Below are 12182 nucleotides of genomic sequence, written 5' to 3'. Positions count from 1 at the left end.
TAAGCTTGGGCCTGGGGCTGCTGTTGACACTGTTCTTTCCATGCATGGTACCACAGGTTAGCACTATGGTGTGGTACTGGTGTGCTTCAGGAGCAGCCATCCCTTGCTGCACTGGGAACCAGGATGTGCAGCGGAGAGTGATTTTGTGCTTGTGCATGGATTTGGCCTTGCTCCTTTGAGACAAACTTGGTGTTTCAGGCTGTGCATTGCAGGGTTAGCAGGAAATAGTGTATTTAATGTGTGTGTTCTCACTGCTGTAGTTTTAACCAGTGTGTGTAGGCTGTAATTGGCTCCTCCCTTTTAAAAGCTTACTGCGTGCAGTGTTGGTTCTGCAGAGCAGCCCCTCCCAAGGACTGGCATGTGGAATAGTGCACAGAGAGGTGTCTCCTCATAGCCTCATCCAAGTACTTCTGCAGGTTAGGCCTGGACCCTCTGCTCACCATCACACCCCAACGTGCTCAAGCCACACACAGCTTCTTTGTGTGACATCCTGGCAGATGGTATCAGCCCCTGGCAAGCAGCGTGTTCCATACCCCACCCTCAGGCAGTGCCCTGGGGATCCAGGAGTTATTCCACATCATCCTCTGCACTTGCAGCCCAGCAAAGCACCAGCAGAAGCCCGGCAGATGTGGGCTCTCCTTATGCTCTGTGTGTGTTTCAGTAGGAAACCCTTGAAGACTGCAGAATTGCTTCACTTTTCAAGAGAAAACTGCTTTAGAGCTTTCACAACGTGGCTGAATAACTCCACATTCACATCTCTCCACCTGAGCAACCATGCGCCTGTCCCCATGGCCAGGCTGACCCACCGACAGCCTCTGTGCTGTGAGTTAAACTTTAATAGGAGCCAAGGGAGAAGAGCTCAGATGTGACTCTGCTGCCCATATCCTTCCCCTTCTCCTCCCTGCTGGTGAGGGCAGTGCAGCAGGACAGGGAGCAGGGACACAGCACTAAGAACCTGCAACTGAGAGTGCCTCAGAGATGGAGAGCAGTGACCCACGGGGGAAAAGAGTCGCTGTTGTTGGCGGTGGTCTGGTAGGAAACTCGATTTAGCTGCTGTGTGATTGCACAAAAGCCAGAGCTGTGGAAGCATTGCGTGGATGGGGGGTGAATGTCTGATAATGGGGTGTTATGGAGGGGTTGGCTTGAGTTCTGGCTGTAGAAGGCAGTGAGGCTCATTTGAGCAGGGTTGTGGGACTTTGTAGGAGGAGAACATCTCCTCCCCTCAAGGGAAAGGTTTCCTGCTGAGATATCCCAGGGATGCAATGCACGGCTGTAGTTGGCATTTAGCTTGAATGGTGTGTGCAAATGCATCACAGAATTGCTGGGGGAAATGCTGCCATCAAGAGTCCTTCTCTCAGAGGATGGTAATGCCCAGGTAGATTAAATCACAGTCCTCTCTTGACCCTCATTTGCTTCTGGCTTTAACTAAGTCCCTAAGGTGAAATGGTTTGTGAGGACCACTGATAAACACAAGGCTAAGAGGAAATGGCTCCCTCTGCCCACTTTTGCTTGGGAATGTTTTGCCTACTTTGCTATTTGCAGAGTGGTCTTACTTTAGAGGACAGCATAGCAGCACTTAACTCTGTCTTTTGACCTTTTGGCTGTTAGCTTCTTGGTCCCCATGCTGTTGGGAAGGAGTGACGACACAAGAATCTGTAGGTCTGCCAGTGATTAATGATGGAAGCTAAACCCCCAAAAGACAACCATCCATTTAGATAACAAACAGGACACGAGTGTGAGGACCTTTTAAAGGTGACATCTTGCTTTTGCTCAGGCCTAGCTTCCCCTGCTGTGTTCCCAAGGGAATGCTGCAGAACCCTGAATTCCATCCAGGAAGATAAATCTAGTCCAGAGAGAAGCAGGGAGTTTGCCTGTCCAGTCTTCTTGTGACTGGTTGAAGGGCTTAGCTCTGCTGCAATTAATCACTGTATATGAGCAAGCTCTGAACTTGGTGTGACTTCGTGTGATGAATTTTGATGAATGACTCTTGTCTTGGAGGCTCTGTGGGTACAGCAGGGGTGCCAGAGCACTTCTCTCCAGGAAGAAGTCCTCTAAGGCTCTTGATCAAAGGGGTTTTTTGTATATACTGAGCTGTGTCCCCTACCTGCTGCTTTTCCTTTATGATCCAGTAGTGATCTGTGATGTATCTAATAGTGAAACACATCATCTGCTATTCCTGATCCTTCTCTTGTAGGTGGGTGCATTAAATGCCTGTTTCTTTGCGAGACGAGGTTTCCACGTTGATGTTTATGAAGCCAGAGAAGGTAAGTTCAGCCTGACCACTACTGCTTTATTAATGTGTTCCTTGTTCCTTTGCTGATAACAGCTTTGGGGGAAGCAAAAGAGGAACTGTGTGAGCTCACTGAAACTGCAGGAAGAAAATGAAACCCAAAAGTGTGGCACCTGAAGGATATTTTTTTACTCTTTAGTTTCTGTGGTGGGGAGGAGCATTTGTTTGAAATATGTTGGTTTGTGTGGAGGAAACCCACCCTTAAGCTACTCAAATGATGCCTTTTCATGTTCTTGGCTTAAATATTGATTCAAATCCTCATCTTTGGAAGTTGTTCTCTGCATGCAGAATGCTGTTGAGCCTGGGCAGAGGTGGCAATGCCAAGAGGCAGGTCAGAATGACACTGGAAGGTGACACTCACCATGGTTTACCTGTTAAACCCTTTGCTGGATGTTGTGCATGCCACCAGTGTCACACGTTGAAAAAGCTTCTGGTAGCTCTTAGCTGCCTCCTGGATTGGACGGATTTTACCACCCTTGTCCAGTGTTTGGCCCATGGCTTTGCTGAGATGCAGCCCTGAAAGCTCTTGGGGTATCCAGTGCATGCTCTGCTGCATGCACTGGATAGACAACACTGAAGTGAGGCCATTCAGAGGAGGAACAGGCCAATGTTGAGACATCTCCATCCGACTAGAGATGGGTCTTGGCACAAGCTGCCAGGCGTTCACTGTTTGTCTCCCTTCACTGAGAGGGGAAGCAGCTCTTAGTGATGATGTCCTCCATCACTATAGGGAGCTGTTGGGATGCAATGTTCCCTTTGCAGCACTTGGTTGCAGCTGCTTCTTACAGGCTGGAGGTGGCATGGAAGAATCAGCCCTTGAAGCTGCTCAGTTGCCTTCCCAACAGCTGAATGTGCTCCCTGTGCACACAGCGTGGGGGCACAGGGACTCCTCCTGACCTGCTGCTGTTGCCATATGGATTCTGGGAGATGCTGTAGTATCAGTGTCTCCATAACCAGCTGCTTTTCCCATGCAGATATCCGGGTGGCCAGCTGTAGCCGTGGCAGAAGCATTAACTTGGCTCTGTCCCATCGAGGACGCCAAGCCCTGCGAGCTGTGGGCATGGAGGAGCAGGTACCTGGGCAGCCCAGCCTGGGGCAGCACCCAGCCCCGGGCTCTACTTCAGGCAGAGGGCTGATGAGAAACCTGGAGAGGGGCTTTGGACAAGGGCCTGTAGGGACAGGACAAGGGGAATGGCTTTAACCTGCCAGAACAGGGGAGACTGAGATGAGCTCTTAGGCAGAAGCTCTTCCCTGTGAGGGTGCTGAGGCGCTGGCACAGGGTGCCCAGAGAAGCTGTGGCTGCCCCATCCCTGGCAGTGTTCAAGGCCAGGTTGAAGTGTGGTGTGAGGAGGGGGAATGGCCCTTGGTGACTTGCGCCCTCCCCTTGGCAGCTCCAGTTTGGCCAGAGGGCTGGGTTGTGTTTCCTTCCATTTCAGATTGTGTCCAAAGGCATTCCCATGCGGGCAAGAAGGATACACACACCTTCAGGGAAGAAGTATTCTATTCCCTATGGGAAGAAGAACCAGGTACTGGTCTCACACTGTCACTCTGGAGATGTCTTTGGTGGTGTTTGTACCTCTGTGCGAGGGACAGCAGGGCTCAGACTCCTTGGAAGGATGCTGTGGCAGGAAAAGGGTTTCATGACCCCCTGGTTTTGGTGCAACTGTTTAGAATGGGTGGCATTCCTCATCTGGCCATGCAGAGCAGCCTTCAGCAATACCTCCTGAACATGGTGTTTGCTTGCCTTGCAGTACATCCTGTCCGTGGACAGAGCAAACCTGAACAGAGAGCTGCTGACAGGTAGGCTGCCAGCTCTGTTTGCAGATACTTTTCTGCCCTGTTCACCCAGGATTTAGGCTTTGCCCCATGAACAGGAGGCTTTGGGCCTCAGGCTCTCTGTGAGTTCTGCGTAACCTGGTTCTCAGAAAGCACAATTGGGATGTAGCTGTGCTTGTGAGGAGAAAATCTCTTCTTGTCTGATACAAAAGGATATTCAAGCAGGTCCCCAAGGCCTTTCTGCACATGCACCTCTCCTGCATTCACCCTTGAGCAGGAGCTGTCTCCACTTCATGGCTCCTGGCATGGGATTCTGCCCCAGAGCTTTGCCAGCCAAAGCAGGAGATACCTTCTGAGCCTTGCCACGCTTCCTGCAACCCGAGTCGTACAGAGACAAATAGGAATTGGAGCAGTGTGGCAAAGTATATCATCAGGACAGGCCAAATTTCCCATTCACTATACACACCTCATCCCATCCTGAAATACAACTGTTGGAAACCTGCTGTAATGGCAGAGTCCCTGTAATTTAGGGATCCTTTGGAAATTGTTTGGAGGGATCACAGTACAAGCCTCTATATTTACTTGTATTTCCACAGCTGCTGAGAAGTACTCCAACGCCAAACTGTACTTTGGACACAAGCTCCTGGGGTGCAACGCAGAGCAGGGGACGTTAACCATCAAAAGGTGATCCCTGCACAGCCTGGGATGCAGTGCTGTGGTCAATGAGTTCCTGCTTAATCATTCCTAAAATGTCAAACAATTGAGCAATCTTGGTTTGAAACTGGTGTGTGATTACTGAGGGGAAAAAGTGTGTCAGCTTTGGAAAGGGTATATATGACAGCAGGGTTCCTGGGGAGGCTGACAAGAACTGAAGCAATCCTCTAACCCCCAGCAGCCTGGCAGCCGGATGGGGATATAATGCTGAGCTGTGCAGGGGATGATGTGCCAGTCTCCATAGTGCTTATTTACAGGGACAGGTCACTCATCAGGGCTGGCAGCTAATTGTGTAGAATCATGGAATGGTTTGGGTTGGAAGGGACCTCAGAGCTCATCCAGTTCCAGCCCTGTGCCACAGGCAGGGACACCTTCCACTAGAGCAGGTTGCTCCAAGCCCCTGTGTCCAACCTGGCCTTGAACACTGCCAGGGATGGGGCAGCCACAGCTTCTCTGGGCACCCTGTGCCAGCGCCTCAGCACCCTCACAGGGAAGAGCTTCTGCCTAAGAGCTCATCTCAGTCTCCCCTGTTCTGGCAGGTTAAAGCCATTCCCCTTGTCCTGTCCCTACAGGCCCTTGTCCAAATCCATTCTCCAGGTTCCCTGCAGCCCCTTGAGGCACTGGAGCTGCTCTGAGGCCTCCCCTTGAGGAGCCTTCTCTTGTCCAGGCTGACCCAGCCCAGCTCTCTCAGCCTGGCTCCAGAGCAGAGCTGCTCCAGCCCTCACAGCATCCCCCTGGCCTCCTCTGCACTCGCTCCAACAGCTCCACGTCCCTCTTGTGCTGTTGCCCCAGGGCTGGATCAGGACTGCAGGGGGGGTCTTCCCAGAGTGCAGCAGAGCGGCAGAATCCCCTCCCTGAGCTGCTGCTCATGCCTTGGGGGTGCAGCCCAGTGGGGTTCTGGGCTCAAGCGCTCACTGAAGCTGGGTCATGTAGAGCTTCTCCTCACTGACCTGGTTTCATTGCTGTGTTCATGCTCTATGGAATAGCAGCGCTGAGCCAGCAGTGCCTGTTGCATTCTTGGGTCGATGTGGCAAAGCTGTGCCTTTGATAACCTGCAGGATACTTTTTTATCCTAATGCTGAGGTATTCCCAGTCAGTGAAGCCAATCCCCCCTTACAAGGTTTATCACACTGGGGGTTGCCTTGGCATCTTGCAGAAGGCAAAAGCACTGTGCCCAGCAGTGCTGAGCTGGCCTTGGAATCACAGCAGCATGGATCCAAGGGGCTTTCTTGCTTTCAGATCTGACCAGCAACCCTTGGAATTAGCATATGACCTCATCGTGGGATGCGATGGAGCCTTCTCAACAGTCAGAAAGCAGTTCATGAGGCAAACACGTTTTAACTACAGTCATGAGTACATTCCTCATGGGTATATGGAGCTGAGCATCCCTCCCAAGGATGGAGATGTAAGTGTACCTGTCTTGGAGGCTGCTCCCCTCTCATGGTGCTCTGCTACAGAAGCTCTAGAGAAACTGATTTCTCACCTGGGGCTCAGCCAAGGGATTAAAACTTCCCTAGGAGAAGGCAGACAACTCCTCCTATCTTAGTGATGGGGCCCATGTCTTGGTTAACTCTAATTCTGAGAGGTCCTGGGCATACAGGAATGTGTCTGTGAGGAGCTCAGTAACTGCAAACCATCAGCTTTTTTGCCCATCTTTCCTGCCTTTTCTTCTTATTCTTGTTCTGTCTCCCAGAAGCACCAGGTTCCAGAAAGGGGCCCTATAGATATTGGTATGAAGGATGGCAACTGGTGTGCTGGTGTGAAGGGGAAGCAGAGGCTGGGCTGGGGAAACTGAGCAGGGCAGGGACACACACAAGGTGATTTTCCTTCTCTTTCAGTTCGCCATGGAACCAAACTACCTCCATATCTGGCCAAGAAACACCTTCATGATGATTGCGCTGCCCAACATGGTGATAACCCGTGGCCATGCTCCCATGGGGCATGGGATGGAATTTGTGGGGATAAACTGGTTGTGGTGGCAGGGACTGGGAGGGACAACACAGTGCCAGGAGAGACACCCAGATCCCTTGGGTCTTGGGAGGGGTGTGGGACAGGACCCACAGAGCTGCCTCTGCCTCACTGCACCAAGCAGGTACCTCTACACTTCTCTGCCATGCACCTGAGTCCACTCAAACCCCCCTAAATCAGCTCTCTGAATGTTATGAACTGGATATGAGAGCACCAGGGCAGTGTGCCAGACCCATGGTGGCCATCACATACTGCCTGTTCCCCAGGGGATGCAAGCCCACTATGGGGCATGGGGTATGATTGTTGTGTGAGAGGCTGGGCACTGAGCTGCTGCTCCGGGTGCTCTCTATGCCCTCTGGGATTCTTTCTGACCTTCCTCCCTGGCTAACAGGACAAGTCATTTACCTGCACCCTCTTCATGCCCTTTGAGGAATTTGAGAAGCTCACAACGGGCGAGCAAGTGATGGGCTTTTTCCAGACCTACTTCCCAGATGCCATACCCCTCATCGGAGAGTAAGTGTTCCCATTTCCCCTTCCTGCTCATCAGCACAGTGCTGTGAAGGCAGGGGACCCATCCCCACCCAGCCTCAGGGTCCTGGTGATGTGGTGGTGAATGTTTTTGGGGTGGTTACCCATGGCCTGTAGGTCAACATTGTGTCTGCACAGCAGCAGGACCCACACCTATCCCATTTTAATGTCTTTAACCTGCCAGAGGGAAGATTGAGATGAGCTCTTAGGCAGAAGTTCTTCCTTGTGAGGGTGCTGAGGTGCTGACACAGGGTGCCCAGGGAAGCTGGTGCTTACTGATTGTGGCTAAGCAAGCATCCAGGCAGTGAGACACAAGAGTTCCCAGCAGCAGTGGGGATCCTCTCACTGCTGGGCCAATGGCATCAGGGCAGCAGCACGGAGCCAGAGCATCCTACTTCTCCTCAGGAGCACTGGTGGCACTGGGGACCAAACCCTTTCCACCCACATTCAAGTTGAATGAAGAGCTTAAAACCCACAGACAGAATATTTGGTCTATAGGGAGAAGTTAATGAAATAGGTTTTCTGGCTTCCACATTTTTCCCAGCACAAGTAGCCTAGTGAATAGGCTTGGGTTTTGCATCCCAGTGCTGACATTGCCATGGCTCCCTGCGCTTGGATGTCGCATGGCATCTGCAACCATGACAGGACAGAGCCTTGGGTTATGTGACCTAGTGGAAGGTGTCCCTGCCATGATCTTAAGGTCCTTTCCATCCCAAACTCTTCTATGATTCTGTGACTTGCTCTTCTTGTTTCTTTGGTCCTCCAAGTGAAGTATCTGTTGTTTTGCCTGAAGGCGAGAGCTGAAGCAGGATTACTTTTTGCTGCCAGCCCAGGCCATGATATCTGTGAAGTGCTCTTCCTACCACCTTGGTTCCCGGTGTGTGCTGATGGGAGATGCTGCCCATGCTGTTGTGCCCTTCTATGGACAGGGCATGAATGCAGTAAGTTCACTTACATCATTTGGGTCCCCAATCTTTTCACCCAGAAATGCCTGGGTTTGGGGTGTAGCTCCATAGAGTTCAAGGGCTGGCCTGTCCCACAGTCTGATGTCCTCTGCATTGGCAGGTATTGAGCTACCCTGATGCACTTGGCTGCTTGCTAGGACTTGGTTGTACTCCGGGGAGGAGAAGGGATGGGGTGGTTGTGCTGCCTTGCCATGGGGAAGAGGACTACATGGAAGTGAGGTCCAGCAGGACAGTCCCAGGCTGCTGGATTTCTCTGCAAGACCCCTGGGAGGGTGGCCTGAAGTAAGGCTCCTGCTCTGAAGCCATGCTCAGTGAGACCCTGCACATTCAAACACCTACACTAGCTGAGCATCCATGAGAGCACTTGTGAACGCATGGTTCTTTCTGCCTATTCACTCTCTAATCTTCCTCCCAGGGCTTTGAGGATTGTCTGGTCTTTGATGAATTAATGGACCAGTTCCATAATGACCTTGGTGAGTGAGGAGAGCAAGAGCAGAGGAGGATCCCTGCTGGATACCCTGCTGAGGAGCTGCCCATGAGCTTTCTTCTCCCAGGTGCCTGCCTCCCTGAGTTCTCCAGGCTGAGGGTGCCAGATGACCATGCCATCTCTGATTTAGCCATGTACAACTATGTAGAGGTAGGCAAGCTACACATTCACTTGTGGCTCTGGTGGCACTCGTGTCCTAACAGGATGCACACAGCTGGCAGGGTCTATGATAAGACTCTGGTTATGCCCTCATGTGGGAGACTTGAGCCTAAGAGCTCCTTGGGAATGCCGCTGGGGCTGGGGAGGCTCTGCTCTCTGTGAGCAGCACAACAGCAAAGATGCCCTGCAAAGGGATGACTTGGTGTCACAGATGCGTGAGCACGTGAATTCAACTTGGTTCATCTTCCGGAAGCACGTGGACAACTTCCTCCATGCCCTCATGCCTTCCACCATCGTCCCGCTGTACACCATGGTAAGGCCAATTCCAACTGAGCTGCTACCACCTCCTCCTGTGGCTGGCTTTGAGGTGGTGACAGGCTCCTGCCAACCCTCACACCTTCTGGTGTCACAGGTGACCTTCACCAGAATTCGCTACCACGAGGCGGTTCAGCGCTGGACATGGCAGAAGAAGGTGGGTCAGTGAGGGTGCCTGTTCTTCCTCCCCATGCCGTGACCCTCCTGAGCATCCTGCTTTGGTGGTGGGATAGGTGTGAAGACTTTGGTGCCACAGGTAGGAGCAAACCTCTGGGTGATGCTGGGGTTTCTCTTTGCACTTGCAGATAATAAATCGAGGGCTCTTTGTCATCGGAGCAGCAGGACTGGGGGGCACCTTCCTCCTTATAAAGTGGCTGGCTCGGGACTTGGGCTTCTGCATGGAAAACTTGTGGGGCTGGTCCCGTTATCTGAAGAATATTGGAAATCTTCCCTTTGGCATACAAGCAGCTTAAATGTAAGTGGAGGTCCTGGTTGAAATAAAAGTGAAAGCATGGATGTGCTGCTTTTGGGGATGTGGCCTTGCAGGTCCTGCAGCCCTCTGCCTCTTGCTCCCTTGGGAGAGGTGGTGGTTCCTTGGGTGAGAGGAGCCCGTAAGGGCACAGAGTGGCCAAATAGCAGGATCTCAGGTGTGTCTGCCTCATCTCAGCCTTGTCTCAAGGGATGTGGTGTGGCACGGGCTGAGTACGGGTTTTGTGTGCAGTAACAGGGGAACTCTTCATCAGGGACTGTAGTGATAGGACAAGGGGTGATGGGTTCAAACTGAAACAGGGAAAGTTCAGGCTGGGGATAAGGCAGAAGCTCTTCCCTGTGAGGGTGCTGAGGCGCTGGCACAGGGTGCCCAGAGAAGCTGTGGCTGCCCCATCCCTGGCAGTGTTCAAGGCCAGGTTGGACACAGGGGCTTGGAGCAACCTGCTCCAATGGAAGGTGTCCCTGCCCATGGCAGGGGCTGGAACTGCATGAGCTTTAAGGACCCTTCCAACACAAACCAGTCTGGGATTCTGTGATTCTATGACTCTGTGTCCTTCCAGCCAGCAGAATGGCTACTTGAGCTGCTCAGGGTGTCCCACACCATATTGCTGACTCCAGCTCTTACCAGAATCAACATCTTGACTTCAGCTGGCTCCCTCCTCACCCCAAGTCAAAGGAATTATGGTCCAATTATTCCTGATGGAAAGACCTTTAAGAAAAGATGGGGCAGTGTTTGGAGCCTGGAGGATAAGCTGTTTCACACCTGGCTGAGAAATACTTCTGACTTTTGCTATCAGTTCTCCACAGAGAAACCACCGAGCCTTTGGGCTAAAGCAAGACCAAGGGCCTGAAGGACCCTCCTAGCTCCCTGTTTTCCCTCTGGGATTTTGCAAGTGCTCTAGCATATACTTCTGTCTAATCAGTGACCAATCATAGTTCTTTTGGAAAAAGCCTGGATCTAATTTTCTCCAATTGTCCCCCAAAGCATATGTGTGGTTGTGCTGTGCTTGTTCTGCACACACTACAACAGCACCAAAACCTGTGGCTGCTGGCAGGGTGGACAGTCTCTTCACATAACAGCCTCTGCCCGGGTCCCCAGCAATGGACATTGCATCCAAGCCCTGGTCTGCATGGCTAGTGAATCACTTTTGGTTTGCAAGGGATGTAGACGGCAAATGAGTGTAGAAGACAGTTTGTGTCTCTGGCCAGCATCTTTCCCAGACACAGTATCTGTGGATGGGAGCTGCTGGCAGCAATGGCAGGGTTTTGCTGTAGTCTCTCCAACGAACACTTCAGCTGCTGCCCTTGCACCTGATTCTTAGCAGGACTGATGTATTTACTTTATATATTAGTTTTTATTAATGTTAAACCTCTTCAGAGAGCAAATGAAGATGGGACACAACACAGCTGTATGCAAATTATTCCCAAACTCAAAGAAAATATGGAATTGTACCGCTATTTCACAGGAATGACCCCCCAGTGTAAGAGCAGTTAGCTGCTGTGCAAGTGCTGAGCTGCAGGTCTCTGGCTCTTGCACACGACTGGCCCTCAGTGTGTCTGATGCACTCATAGAGCAAGGAAAAGATCTCACCGTGTGGCCAAACTCAGACAGTTTCATGTGCTCAGTGCCCATGTTTCATAGTTCAGTTGCTCCTTTGTGTCTTTGTGATGCAGAGGGCTCAAGGCCTGGCAGAGGCAAGACAAGCCTGCAGGAGCCCAAGCAGAACCATGCCCGAGGTAGGTCTGAGAGGGGAGCAACACAAGATTCAGTGCATGTTGCCCAGCTGCTCTTTGTGTCTGGGTACAGGTACTCGCTAGCCCTTAGGGCCCATCACCTCACTGAAAGCTCCAGAGCAGACCACCAGCATGGAGGACCCTCCATGTCCAGCTCAGCTGTGAGTGCTTTAGGCACCAGTGCAAACACAGTGGTGGGGACCAGCACAGCAGGTGAAGGCATGGAGCAGCATGGGAACAGATCCTGCTAGAGTTGAAGGGAAAGGGCAGGTTTGCAATTCCAGCTCCAAGTCAATGTTGGAAGCACTCTGTGCACTCGGCTGTTTTTGGAGTCTGAAAGTCCTGCCAGAAGGTAAAGGTCATCAAGAGCTGAGAGAGGCAGTAACCAGGTACAGGAGCCATTGCGTGTGCCCGCTGGTGGGACCTGCTCTGCAGTCCCATCCACGGCAAAGCTGTGTCTGTTCCCTTCTCCCAGCTCCACTAATCCAGCTGCACCAGGACACAGGCATGGTGCAGCTCCTCAGCCAGTGCCTGGTGTGCTGGTGGCCTCTTGGAAGAAGGGAACAAAGTGACAGGATGAAGAAGAGGAGGTCTGAGATTTCCTTAGCTTGGCATTTCCTTATTTCACAGCGGGTCCCAGTGCTGCCGGGTGTTGCTCAGCTTCACTGGTCGTTGAACCTGGGGTTCACAACCGTGGTTGTGGCACTCTTGAAGAGGGGATTATCAGCCTGGAGGGAGAAAGGTGAGGAGCCCATAT

The 12182-nt window shown here is 52.0% G+C and overlaps 2 protein-coding genes across 5 annotated transcripts in view; one reads left to right on the top strand and one right to left on the bottom strand.

Annotated features, from left to right (window-relative positions):
* The first annotated feature begins 854 nt into the window (after positions 1 to 854).
* Positions 855 to 9718, top strand: KMO (kynurenine 3-monooxygenase). The gene is made up of 15 exons (XM_061348111.1): positions 855 to 1032; positions 2195 to 2264; positions 3265 to 3362; positions 3727 to 3816; positions 4042 to 4090; positions 4663 to 4750; positions 6020 to 6185; positions 6619 to 6690; positions 7140 to 7261; positions 8070 to 8217; positions 8657 to 8714; positions 8796 to 8878; positions 9099 to 9200; positions 9300 to 9359; positions 9508 to 9718. Exons 1-15 carry the CDS (start codon positions 979 to 981, stop codon positions 9673 to 9675), a joined length of 1428 nt encoding a protein of 475 aa, XP_061204095.1. The 5' UTR covers positions 855 to 978; the 3' UTR covers positions 9676 to 9718.
* Positions 9719 to 11026: 1308 nt separating this feature from the next.
* The window catches only part of LOC133209421 (GDP-fucose protein O-fucosyltransferase 2-like), a 150720-nt gene continuing 149564 nt past the window's right edge, over positions 11027 to 12182 (bottom strand). For all 4 annotated transcript variants that reach the window (XM_061348093.1, XM_061348094.1, XM_061348095.1 and 1 more), the window contains one exon: positions 11027 to 12153. In XM_061348093.1, coding sequence (XP_061204077.1) covers positions 12088 to 12153 — 66 coding nt within the window. In that variant the 3' untranslated portion in view covers positions 11027 to 12087. The remainder of the gene's footprint in view (positions 12154 to 12182) is intronic.

Source organism: Neopsephotus bourkii, unplaced genomic scaffold (genome assembly GCF_033783945.1).
Source record: "Neopsephotus bourkii isolate Nb327-2 ecotype Australia unplaced genomic scaffold, CSIRO-AGI_Nbou_v1 NB_335, whole genome shotgun sequence".
Classification (NCBI taxonomy): domain Eukaryota; kingdom Metazoa; phylum Chordata; class Aves; order Psittaciformes; family Psittacidae; genus Neopsephotus; species Neopsephotus bourkii.
The sequence above is the reverse complement of the archived record's forward strand: the minus strand, read 5'-3'. Positions and strand labels throughout refer to the sequence as shown.